Source organism: Hyperolius riggenbachi, chromosome 12 (genome assembly GCF_040937935.1).
Source record: "Hyperolius riggenbachi isolate aHypRig1 chromosome 12, aHypRig1.pri, whole genome shotgun sequence".
NCBI classification, from domain to species: domain Eukaryota; kingdom Metazoa; phylum Chordata; class Amphibia; order Anura; family Hyperoliidae; genus Hyperolius; species Hyperolius riggenbachi.
This window is the reverse complement of record NC_090657.1, coordinates 77,572,960-77,585,177: the sequence shown is the minus strand read 5'-3', so window position 1 is coordinate 77,585,177 and position 12,218 is coordinate 77,572,960. Positions and strand designations below refer to the sequence as shown.

General features: G+C 47.4%; 1 protein-coding gene and 1 long non-coding RNA gene across 3 annotated transcripts in view; both read left to right on the top strand.

The window, feature by feature from the left end:
- Positions 1-12,218, top strand: part of LOC137542454 (uncharacterized) — a 131,734-nt gene that overhangs the window by 68,822 nt on the left and 50,694 nt on the right. The gene's annotated exons all lie outside the window — the stretch shown is intronic.
- Positions 10,201-11,832, top strand: LOC137541350 (uncharacterized). Its single transcript, XM_068262613.1, has 2 exons — positions 10,201-10,388; positions 10,608-11,832. The coding sequence occupies exon 2, from the start codon at positions 10,843-10,845 to the stop codon at positions 11,653-11,655; it is 813 nt and encodes a 270-aa protein (XP_068118714.1). The 5' UTR covers positions 10,201-10,388; positions 10,608-10,842; the 3' UTR covers positions 11,656-11,832.

Below are 12,218 nucleotides of genomic sequence, written 5' to 3'. Positions count from 1 at the left end.
TCCTTCTTCCTAAGGTCATCCTTCACCATCTCCAAAAGGGTATCAAACCTGTCAGGAGATGGAAAGGAAGAAGCTGTAAAGTATGTTGTGGGACAAGGTGTTGGGTGGAGGATGGGGGAGGTGTGTTTACAGAGGTTTGGGAGTGTTGTGGAGGGTGGGGGTGTAGTGTATAGCTAGGTATACAGGGGTGTGGGGGTCAGGGTGGTGTGTTTAGCTAGGTATACAGGGATGAGGTGTTGTGGGGGTGAGGGTGGGGTGTTTAGGAATGGTGGGGGTTGGTGTATTTAGGCCTATATACTTACAGGGGAATAGACATCCGAGTGTAGCTGTAGAACTTCTGTGGGTGTCGTCTGAGGTCCCGGTAGAGGGCCTGGAACTCTCCCTTCCTCTGCCTCCTGGCTAGTAGAGGGTGCACCCACCATCTCCTGCGAGGAGCACGCCTTCTCCCCACATAGTAGTAGGTAAACAACAGGAAGGAGAGAATTCCCAGGTAATAAGCGTAAAAAATGACTGGATCCATGGTCCCAACTGCTGTCTCTGTATCCAAGGATTGTCTCCACACGTCCAGCTGTCTCCAACAATGACCCCAGAGCTTCTGCTGACCTCCCAGAACCCCAGGTATTTATACAGGTTGTTATCTCTTTAAGAATCCGGATCCGGACCGCAACCGTGTTCATACCGCATGGAAACCGTATGCAACCGGACCGGATCCGGACCGGATCCGGACAGGAACCGTATGGTTCAGGTCCGATCCGGCTCCGGTGCGGTCCGGACATCCGGTGCGGTTTTCGCAAAACCGCAAGTGTGAACGGGGCCTAATATAACACCTCTTAACAGAGGTGTAAACTATCACAACGCCCAAAAATATAAAACAGTCTAAAAAGAAGCGTAGTTGTTGGCTTACCTCCTCTGTGTTAACATGGCAGCCAATACAACACTATAATTCACGTTTTTACTGCACACAAAAAAATATAGAATCTCACAATGCGTTTCACGGGCGTTCCCTGCTTCCTCAGGTCAACAACCAATAAAATGCTGATTGGTAAACTTAATAAATACAGTACACTAGTACGGTAACGGTCTAAAGTGCAATTTTTCAATTCCCAATTTTATATATTGGTGTATTATATATACTGTATTATGTTTACCAACAGTATGTCCACTCCTTGCGTTCCACCGCTCGCCGCTTGACTTCCTGCAATGATGCCCTCTATACTTTGGAGGGCGGCATTGCAAGAAGTGACGCGGCGAGCAGAGGAAGTAAGGAAGGTAATTATGATCTGACAACGCGTTTTGTGGTTGTTACCCTTTCCCGCTTCCTTAGGTCAACAACCAATAGATCGTATTGCCTACTTCCACCAGTTGTTGATGCCAGTATTCTAAATGGGTAAAAAAAAAAAATCAATAAGGCAAATATATTGTTTTATTGCTCTGGGCCTCACTTTAAAACATTTTAAGCACATTTAAGTTTAATTTTTAAAGTTTGCTTTAATCAGGTTAGATATGTTTCCTAATAAGGTCCCAGTTCTTATTTTATTGCTGTGTACGCTTATGTTACCATTATTGTGAAAACATTTGCGCAGTGCATTTTGTAAAGGAATACATTCTGTGCATTATGACATATGCTGCTGTTCCTATATAAATTACGCCAGTGATTTTACATTTCTGTGATGAGTTATATTCCTGTAGTTTCTTTCAGCATGCTTTTAGGTAGGTATTCTCCTCTGTAGGACCTCTTGTAAGAACTGGCTTCATCAGGAGACTAAACAGGAAATGAGTCTAATCACCAGCATTCTGTATCAGGACAGGTGCAATATCTGCCGTGTAGCCATATGAGGACCCACCAAGCCCTTGAGGGTTTTTTTTAGAAGTATCTGATATTGCTTCCACACATATTTTGAATATATGGATTGCCTTCCCGATACAGCATTCTGTATCGGGACAGGTGCAATATCTGCCGTGTAGCCATATGAGGACCCACCAAGCCCTTGAGGGTTTTTTTAGAAGTATCTGATATTGCTTCCACACATATTTTGGATCTATGGATTGGCTTTAGTTAAAGGAATACTATCGATACCCAAGTGTTCTAAAATGACAGTGTGCAAATAATGTCTAAGTAGCTGTGTAAACATTTTCCTACTTTTCATGTTAAATATCAGAGGCAAAAGCTGTAATTTATTGAGGGTAGGATTTAGCTATATTGGGACAAATTAATTGCAGAAGGGGTGTCTGCTTCATTGCACAGCCAGAGTTGCATATCAGACTACAGAAAGCAAATATCAAACATATCAAACTCTAAAAGCAAAAACAGTATGAAACATCTGTGAGAATTAGTTACATTTCCTCTGCTCTCTTCAGACACCTCAGTCAGAAACACAGGACAGAGGAGCTGCAGCTGTTGAGAGCTCTCTTCTCTGTCGCACACAGAGCTACACATAGAGTTAACTGATCAAGTGTGAGGGGAATTTCCCCTCTCCTCGTGGCTCAGTCAGCGGTCAGTTTTGGAGTCAGTAAAGTTTGAATGTATTTTGATAACAGTAAACAAAGAAGTTGCTACTAAAATCTATACACCGGTATTTTGCAGCACTTCCCAAACAATTCCTGTGTCAATTGAAAACTTTAAATATCCTTTGTATGCTGAGTTTTTGGTGCCCCTGACAGATCACCTTGGGAAACCGATTGGAATAATTGACAGATTTTCAGCTCTGCAAATTGATTGTTTCTAAGAATTCCAAAGCCAGTGAAAAAAGTCTGGTCTCCCAGAATGCTCTGGAAGGAGAATTCTGCATAGCGAATCAGCCTAAGCTAAGCATCACTGGAAGGGCGCGGTTACATACCAATATACAGCAATACGTAGATATAGGAAATGTTTCTGATGCTGAAACCAGGATAATTATGGTGATAGTGGGTAACCTAAATAATTTACTACATCCTATTACTGTATAAGTCACTACAGAGCCGCTTTTATTGTGTTACGGGGTAGATATTCCGCATACGTGAAAAAAGGGTGCAGGGGATTGCCGCTAGTAGAATATCGCTAAAGTTAGCCATATTACTGCTGTATTCCGATAGTAAAATATCGGTAGTTTACCGATATTTTACTATGGCTAAACTCAACCCTACGTTCACACAGAACCCTCCCTTTACCAAAGTTTGTCCCCCCAGGTGGTGCCTAACCCTAACACCCCCACGGTGGTGCTTAACCCTCCTAAACTTTAACCCCCCTCTGCCTCAATGCCACTATATGTAACAAAGAAGGTACATTTTGGCGCCCTGTGGTGCCATTTTTTCCATAAGGGCTCCTGCGCCCTTTTTTCCTGATTCGAGATATTCCATCTAAATATAATATCTGCAGTGAAGGTTACAATATGTTGTTCGCCTGGGGCCCCATTTTATCTAAAACCATCCCTGGTGGGAGATTGGACACAGCATGCCAGAGCTCTACTTCTGAAAATGAATTTGAAATATAAATAAATGAAAGGACCAGATTTCAGGGCTTCTGGGTAAAGAACTAGATACTTTCAGTTACTGTGTGCCGACAGTTCATGCAGGTTAGCTGTTTAATTACTCCAGTATAATGGCAGGTTTCGTATCCATGTTTGGCAGAGTTGTACAAAACAGTTCATCTCATGTGAGCTGCTTCTTAGCGTAAAAAACTGGTCCTCGTCTGCTCAGATTAGTTGCATATGGGCAACGTTAATTGTTCCATTTTCCACTCCAATATGCCACAAATTAACAATGATATATCGATGTGTGGAGCTGGGAGAGCAGGCATGGATTCAGCAGGTTAATCATTAGAGAAATGTGAGGAATTTAGGGGGAAAATCACAGAACTCGCGTATGGAGCATTTTGGGACAAGGCTCAGAAAAGTGCTGTGCTTGTACTTTGTATTTTCCAAAATGATACAATGGGATGAGAGGGCCAGGTGCTTTAAGAATAAGCCTATGGCAGGCTTATTCTTAAAGCACCTGGCCCTCTCATCCCATTGTATCGGTACACATGGCGTGTACCGATTAAGCTTCACACAGGCACCAGAGACAATGGAATGGTTAACCCTCTGTAACAAGCACTGGAAATGGAGCCAGGTCTTGCCAAAAGGATTTTAGGATAAGTTTTTTTTATTTTTAAGCATGTCATCGACGCATATGTGCTATTATCTCTTTTCTGATAAAATAACTAAGAAAAGGTTCTAAATGCTCTTTTAAGTGTAGTGCTAGGTGTACATCATGCAATTTTCTCAGATGGACGGGAAATTTCCAGTCGTTCATTATTTCCAGCATGTCCTATCGAGAAAGGGATCGTTTTGCGCAGCACTGATCTCAAAACCGAGGTGACAGGAAAATTGCATGGTGTGTACCAGGCATTAGTAAAATCCAACTTTTTTCCTCTCTTGTACACCTTGTTCCAGTGCCTTCAGCCCTGTTTAACTTCCTGCCTCATGCGGCGTTGGAAGCACTCATGTCCCCAAGTGCTTCTGAAGATGGGTGGATCCGTACTTTACATGTGCAAGTGCGCGCAAAAAGGGGACACTCAGGGACACAAGTCTCCTAAGGGCTCACAGACGTCTATTTGACCGATTGGTCAAATACATACAACGGGGGTGACAACGCTGGAACAAAGGTAGCAAGAGAAGACGGGGATTCAGAGCTTTACCTGTCCATAGGTAAGGATCTTAAAAAAAAATGTCTTCCCTTACACTCACTTTAAAGTACCATATATACTTACATATATGCCGACCCGCGTATAAGCGGAGGTACCCACTTTTCCCTCTGAAACCAGGAAAAAGTGATTGACTTGCGTATAAGCCCCCTATCTATTATAGCCCCCTCCACAGTAGCCAGATGTGCTCCCAATACAAGTCAGCCCCCTCCCCATAGTCAGATGTGCCCCAAGGATGATACAGCTGTATCTCAAGATGCCACTAGATGGCGTCATAGATATGAGACAGCAATTGCCACACAGGAAAAATCCTTGATCATTGCACCACTGAGACCTTGCTTGCAGGCTCCACTCCACAAGCCAGGGGAGACAGGTAGTCTTGAGCAGCGCGCTCTGCACACCATGTTGCAGGGGGCACAAACACAGCAGGGAGCCAGCTGGCCAGAGATTACTAGTGCACGATCCTTATGCTCCTCTGCCATTGCACAACCATGCCGGAGCACAACGATACACAGGGTCAAAGAGTTGCTAGGAATGGGGCATTCAGCTGCAAGACAGAGGGCAGATGCAAAAAGGGAGCTGGGAGGGGTCTAATGTACCTACAAATTATAGAGGTGAGTACTTATTTTATTTATTGTTTCATATCAGGTACATGTTAATGTTATAAGAAGTTGTGTTTCTATTTCAGTTTGGAACCATCTAAGAATTTCCAAATCAGGCAGGAAATTCATATTGCTCTTCTTTGGAACCTTGGCAATAATACTCTGGAGTACAGTCATTGCTTCTAGCAACAGTTATGGGCCGAGTGCTGTTGAGACATGTCACTAGTCTAGAGGCTAACGATGCAACTGTTGCTATAAAGCAGGGAGGAGCTTCCGGCGGGTGGAGTGAGTGGGATAACAATCCTATTGAGGGACAGTCGGCTGCAGGACACCGCTATAAAGTCGGGATGTCTTTAGTTGATGTAAGGGGGAATGATCATGTATATATACTAGATTCTCACCAGATTCCCATACAGCGTATGTACGTAGCTTAAAGTGTACCTGAGATGAGTCAGACAGGAGCATTTATACTTACCTGGGGCTTCCACATACTAGGTGGGTTCTCTTCCTGTCCTCTCAGGTGGCTCAGTTCGTCTTCAATCTGCTCCGTCAGGAAGGCTTCAGTCGCTCCAGTATAGCTGCACTGCGCAAGGTTGACTCGGCCTCATGATCTCCTATCCCGTTCTTGTTGCCAGGAGCATTCTGTGCCCAGCGAAGGAGCCCACCGAGTACATGTTACTAGGGAGAGCCCCAGGTAAGTACGAATTCTTCTGTTTTCTCATCTCAGGTTTCCTTTATGGGACCACTGTTGCAAAATATTATTTTAGGCTACTGTACTGGGTCTGTTGTCTTTTGTTTTATTAAATAAGTTAAGGGAACAATGAAGCCGGATAGCTTAAATAAGATGGCTGATGTATTCTCAGCCAGGACAAAATGGCTGAAGAGCCGTCATTGTGCAGCCTCAGCTAATAAAGATATTTAGGAAGCAGTAAGGACAGTAGACATCCTACCATCCATCTTCCAGCAACAGCTCTGTTAAATTTTACACGGTAAGAGCCACAAGCAGCAATAAAAATGTTAAAGAAGAAATCCTAAAATAGGAGGATGAGGAAAGGGACTGTAGGAGAGGAGTGAGAGGACAATAGAGACAGGTGGCTTGGCTTTGTGGGTGCAGGACAGACGGTGACATGTGAGACAAGGGATGACTTCCTAAACATGTAGGGACATTCACTGTGTGGTTATACTGTAACTGCATCACAGCCATGCAGGAGCCGCATCCAGGCCCAGCGCTCTCCATCCATCATTCCCCACAGCTTCCTTCATCACTCACACACATCATTTTTCAAAGTGTCTGGCTTGTGTTATATTATCCACTCTGCACAGACTTCACCGTGCTGTTATTTTCACTCGCAACTATCCGAATACCACGGAGGATTTTTGCAATAGTTGTTCCATCTAACGCACACATGTAAGTGTTCTTCAAGGAAGGGGAGAATATCCGCACATGGCATGTCACAGCAGGATGGATGCAAAGTTAGAACACTTTATGAAATTAAAAACCCGAGGTTCATCTAAAATTATTCTGGGTAGCTTCCACCCATCCTAAAGTGCACAACAGTAAGGGTCTGAGTTACTAAATTGGGCAGCATGGTGGTGTAATGGTAAGCACTTTCACCTTGCAGTGCTGGGTCCCCAGTTCAAATCCCAGCCAGGGCGCTATCTGCACTGAGTTTGTATGTTCTCCCCGTGTCTGTGTAGGTTTCCTCTGGGCACTCAAGTTTCCTCCTACATCCCAAAAACATACAGATGAGTTAATTGGTTTCCCCCTAAATTGGCCCTAGACTATGTTACAAGTACGAAACGATACATTTATAGACACATGACTATGGTAGGGATTAGATTGTGAGCCCCTTTGAGAGACACTGGTATATAAATAATAATAATTAAGGCCTGCTTCACACCAGGATTAAATGCAGCATTTGTTGCTCAAGCAATTTCTATTGAAATAAAGATCGGTACGGTCTCTTCCTGTCATTCACGCAAACAACATGCATGATCCTCTCATCTCATTTCATCTACGCTCCGCGCATCCGTGGCTCCTTGCGAAAGTAAAAGATGCTGTTGGTTCATACGCCCGTCTGAACCAGTCCTTACTCTAAGGCCCGGTTCACATTAGCGGCTGCTATCCGGAATCGCCGTGCCGGAGCCGGACCGCATGCGGACCGGACGAAACGGACGCACGGCATAGCAATGAAAGTCTATGCGACCGTTCACATGCGTCCGTTTCGTCCGGACCGGAGCCGGACCTGATCCGGACTCCGGCGTCCGTTCCAACATGCGCTATTTTTTGGTCCGGCTGGTCCGGCTGACGTATCCGGACCGGAGCCGGAATGTTGCATCCGGCCAATGGAAACCAATGAGAACCGGAGAGCGCACAACACACTGGCTATAAAAACCGGATGTTGTACCACACTTCCTATGCTGACTCTATGGTATGGTGGCCATTTTGGATGGGGACCACATGGCACCAGCGTTCACAGAGTGGAGCAGCAGTGACTTCATGCTGGAGCTCTTTGGCAGCAATATGGAGCAGGATCTGTCTGATAGCGAGGGGGTGAGGCCCTACACATCAGAAGACCTCATCCTACAGGTGCAGCAGGTACCAGCCCTGTGGGACAAGGGGGATGCGGACCACAGCAACATCAAAAAATGCAGAGGACTGTGGAAAAAAATTGCCAAGCTGTATGTGGAGGACTTTGAGAACTTGAGCAAGAGACAGCAAGGCACAGAGGGTATGTTGACTAGAAGTTTTTTGGGGGGGGGCTTGTGGTTTAAGCTTGTGATGTATTCAACTTTTGCTATGGATTTGTGTCACCCACGTGTTGCCCACCCACCCGTGGCCCACCCACCCGTGGCCCACCCACCTGTACCCCACCTGTGCTGTATCCCACCCACCTGTGATGTATCACACCCACCTGTACCCCACCTGTGATGTATCCCACCTGTGATGTATCCCACCCACCTGTACCCCACCTGTGCTGTATCCCACCCACCTGTGATGTATCACACCCACCTGTACCCCACCTGTGATGTATCCCACCCACCTGTACCCCACCTGTGATGTATCCCACCCACCTGTACCCCACCTGTGATGTATCCCACCCACCTCTACCCCACCTGTGATGTATCCCACCCACCTCTACCCCACCTGTGATGTATCCCACCCACCTGTACCCCACCTGTGATGTATCCCACCTGTGATGTATCCCACCCACCTGTACCCCACCTGTGCTGTATCCCACCCACCTGTGATGTATCACACCCACCTGTACCCCACCTGTGATGTATCCCACCTGTGATGTATCCCACCCACCAGTACCCCACCTGTGATGTATCCCACCCACCTCTACCCCACCTGTGATGTATCCCACCCACCTGTACCCCACCTGTGATGTATCCCACCTGTGATGTATCCCACCCACCAGTACCCCACCTGTGATGTATCCCACCTGTGATGTATCCCACCCACCTGTACCCCACCTGTGCTGTATCCCACCCACCTGTGATGTATCACACCCACCTGTACCCCACCTGTGATGTATCCCACCTGTGATGTATCCCACCCACCAGTACCCCACCTGTGATGTATCCCACCCACCTCTACCCCACCTGTGATGTATCCCACCCACCTGTACCCCACCTGTGATGTATCCCACCTGTGATGTATCCCACCCACCAGTACCCCACCTGTGATGTATCCCACCCACCTCTACCCCACCTGTGATGTATCCCACCCACCTCTACCCCACCTGTGATGTATCCCACCTGTGATGTATCCCACCCACCTGTACCCCACCTGTGCTGTATCCCACCCACCTGTGATGTATCCCACCCACCTGTACCCCACCTGTGCTGTATCCCACCCACCTGTGCTGTATCCCACCCACCTGTGATGTATCCCACCCACCTGCGATGTACCCCACCTGTGCACATAAAACATACACAATGACCAATTGTTATACATCAATTTATTGTAAAAAATTAATAAATTTAAAATCACTCTAACTTGAAACTCCAAAATAAACACATTTCAACAAAACAAATTAAAAACCAAACATTCACCCTCGTCCAGGTGGTGTGGTAAAATAAAGTCTCAGTTGGTCCCTGTTCCGCAGTGACACTACCCTTGGCCTGGTTGCATACCTCCGCAGGGGCATTAGTGGAAGCACATTCGGGGGTTCCGGAGTCTCTCTTTCCTCCTGCCGCACAAAGTTGTGGAGGATGCATGCTGCCTTCACCACGACAACTGCGTTGCCCGGTTTCAGCAGCATGGGCGTGTGGAACACCCTCCACTTTGACACCAGGATCCCAAATGTGCACTCCACCATTCTCCTTGCACGGCTCAACCGAGCATTGAAGTGTAGCTGGCTGGCATCAAGTCCCCTGTCTGGGTACGGACGCATTACATGGTCGGACAGGGCGAAGGCCTCGTCCCCCACAAACACATAGGGGTAGGCCGGTGCCCTTGTCCCAGGCCAGGGTCTGTCACGGGGGAGACGCAGTCTGCCTTCCTCCATCAGCCGGCAAAGGGTCGTACGCTGGAAAATTCCAGAGTCATTGGAACTACCGTACGACCCCACATCCACGTACACAAACTTGTAGTCCGCATCTGCCACTGCCATTAGAACAATGCTGAAGTATTTTTTATAGTTGAAATAATGGCTGCCACTCCCCACGGGTTTCTGAATCCGGATGTGTTTCCCATCCAGTGCGCCAACACAATTAGGATACTTGCACTCGGTCCAGAAGCCCTGGGCGATCTCCTCCCATTTCGTGGTGTCCGGCACAGGCATGTATCTGGCCCTCAGTCGCGTCCAAAGGATCCTCGAAGTCCTCACGACGATGCCTGCCACCGTGCTCTTCCTAATACGAAATGTGACATGTAGCGATGTATATGTTTGTCCAGTTGCGATGTACCTACAAGAGAAATAATCGAAATCAATTTTTCATGTCGTTACAGGAGAAAGGTACAAGACAAGGTGGCGCAATATACGGGATGCATATGTGAAATGGCTACGGAAGAAAAAACTTGCCGAACGAAGTGGCAGTGGCGGGGGAAGGCGACAAAAAGACTACCAATTTGCCAAGCAATTGTCTTTCATCAATGCAAGCCTGGAACCTAGACTGTAAGTACCACTACTGTGGGCAGGAACTGAGAGCTCATTACCATGACTTCGGCCATGTATTGCTATGGCCTCAATTCCCATGGCTAGCGAACTTTTCTCACAAGCTTTATCAAATGTTGGGTAGAAACTGGTGATAAAGTGATTGCTAGTGTTTGCTAGCTCTGTGAATTGACGCCACATGCTGTTTGGCACACCAATAAATATTTTTTTTATCTACAGGACTGAAGACAATTTGGAGCAAGAGGAACCGACCCAGGAGGCACGGTTCAGCAGTGAGGAGAGCTTGGTGGATGATGACGTCGCCGATGTAACCTATTGCCCCGAGGCGAGGAGTAGGAGGAGGGAGTCCTTAATCACAACTCCGTCCTTTGATGATGACTTGGCAGAAGAGAGCTTGGATGTTGAGGTTGCAGGACCGAGTGTGGAAGAAGCTGAACCTCCACAATCGACCGCTATGGAAGCTCCAGGGGAACAAGAACAAAGTGAGGAGCACCGAGAGACTGCAGCACAACCAGCACGCAGGGCAACCCCGACACAGGCCAGAGGACGGGAAGATGCTGCCACACCACCAGTGAGGACCACCACACCAGTGAGGCGTCGAGGTACCCTCCCCCCAACAAGGAGAGAGACAGAGTCCGAGATGTCCGGGGCTGTCTCCGGACTTCTCGGGATTCTTCAGAGCCACCAAACTCTCATAACCCGGCAGTTGCAAGATGAGGACAGGGGCCATATCATGGAGCAGTACAAGTCCCACATCACTACACTGCAATGTGAGCTCGACGCTGTACATGGGCACTACAGGGACGAGCTTAAAATGATGCATGAGATGCACAGAGGAGAAATCGACCAACTGCGTGCGCAGCATCATCAGTCGGTGGGCCAGCTGCAGAACATGATGCAGCAAATGCATCAACAAAGCAAGGAACTACTGAAATTGCAGGCACACCCGTGTTTTCACACTGTGATGTCTCTAATACCATATCTTGAAAAGGTGCCTTCACAAAACCTGATGGCGTGCCATTCCAATTTGCTGGAGGTGATTAAACAGCACATGGACACGCCATTATTGCAACCACCAATTTTTAGACCCCCACAACCAACAGCGGTGCCCACCTGGCAATCATCACAGATGTACACCGGCTACAGAGGCAGTCAATATGGGCCACCGCTGTCAGGGTCCAGCTCATCCACGACCAGCACCCAAGAGAGTCCAGATTTCCAGGCAGCAACTCCCACCTTTTCTAGTAGTGGTGCCGATACAATTTGAAAAAAAGTCAAATTGTTCCTGGACATGCTCCTCTGAATACCTCCGATCCTCGAAGGAAGGATACCATCACAGGGCTTTTTAACTTTTGGTTTTGCTGGACTTGAACTTTAGGGCCTGGTGTCCCCGAAAGACACTACCTGGGTCACAACCTTGTGCCTGTTGCACTGCACCTGTAGTCCTGCACCTGTGCCTTTGATTCCTCTTGTTCCTTACTTTGTTGATCCTAATCACTTGCACAAGACCCTTGGAGCCATGGGTGAAGGACACCTTCACTGGTCGGTGAGAGGCCTAGCCTTTTCACTGACCTGTGTCCTTCATCCATGGCTCAGAGGGTCCTGTGCCAGTCGTTAGGTTTTAGAAGCACTAATAATTTAGGGCCTGGTGTCCCCGAAAGACACTACCTGGGTCACAACCTTGTGCCTGTTGCACTGCACCTGTAGTCATGCACCTCTGCCATCGGTTCCTCTTGCTCCTCACTTTGTTCTTGTTCCTAACCACTTGCACAAGACCCTTGGAGCCATGGATGAAGGACACCTTGACTGGTCGGTGAGAGGCCTAGCCTT

Coding starts and splice junctions, on each gene's coding strand:
- LOC137541350 (XM_068262613.1), top strand. CDS start 10,843: ATGGAAGCTCCAGGGGAACAAGAACAAAGTGAGGAGCACCGAGAGACT.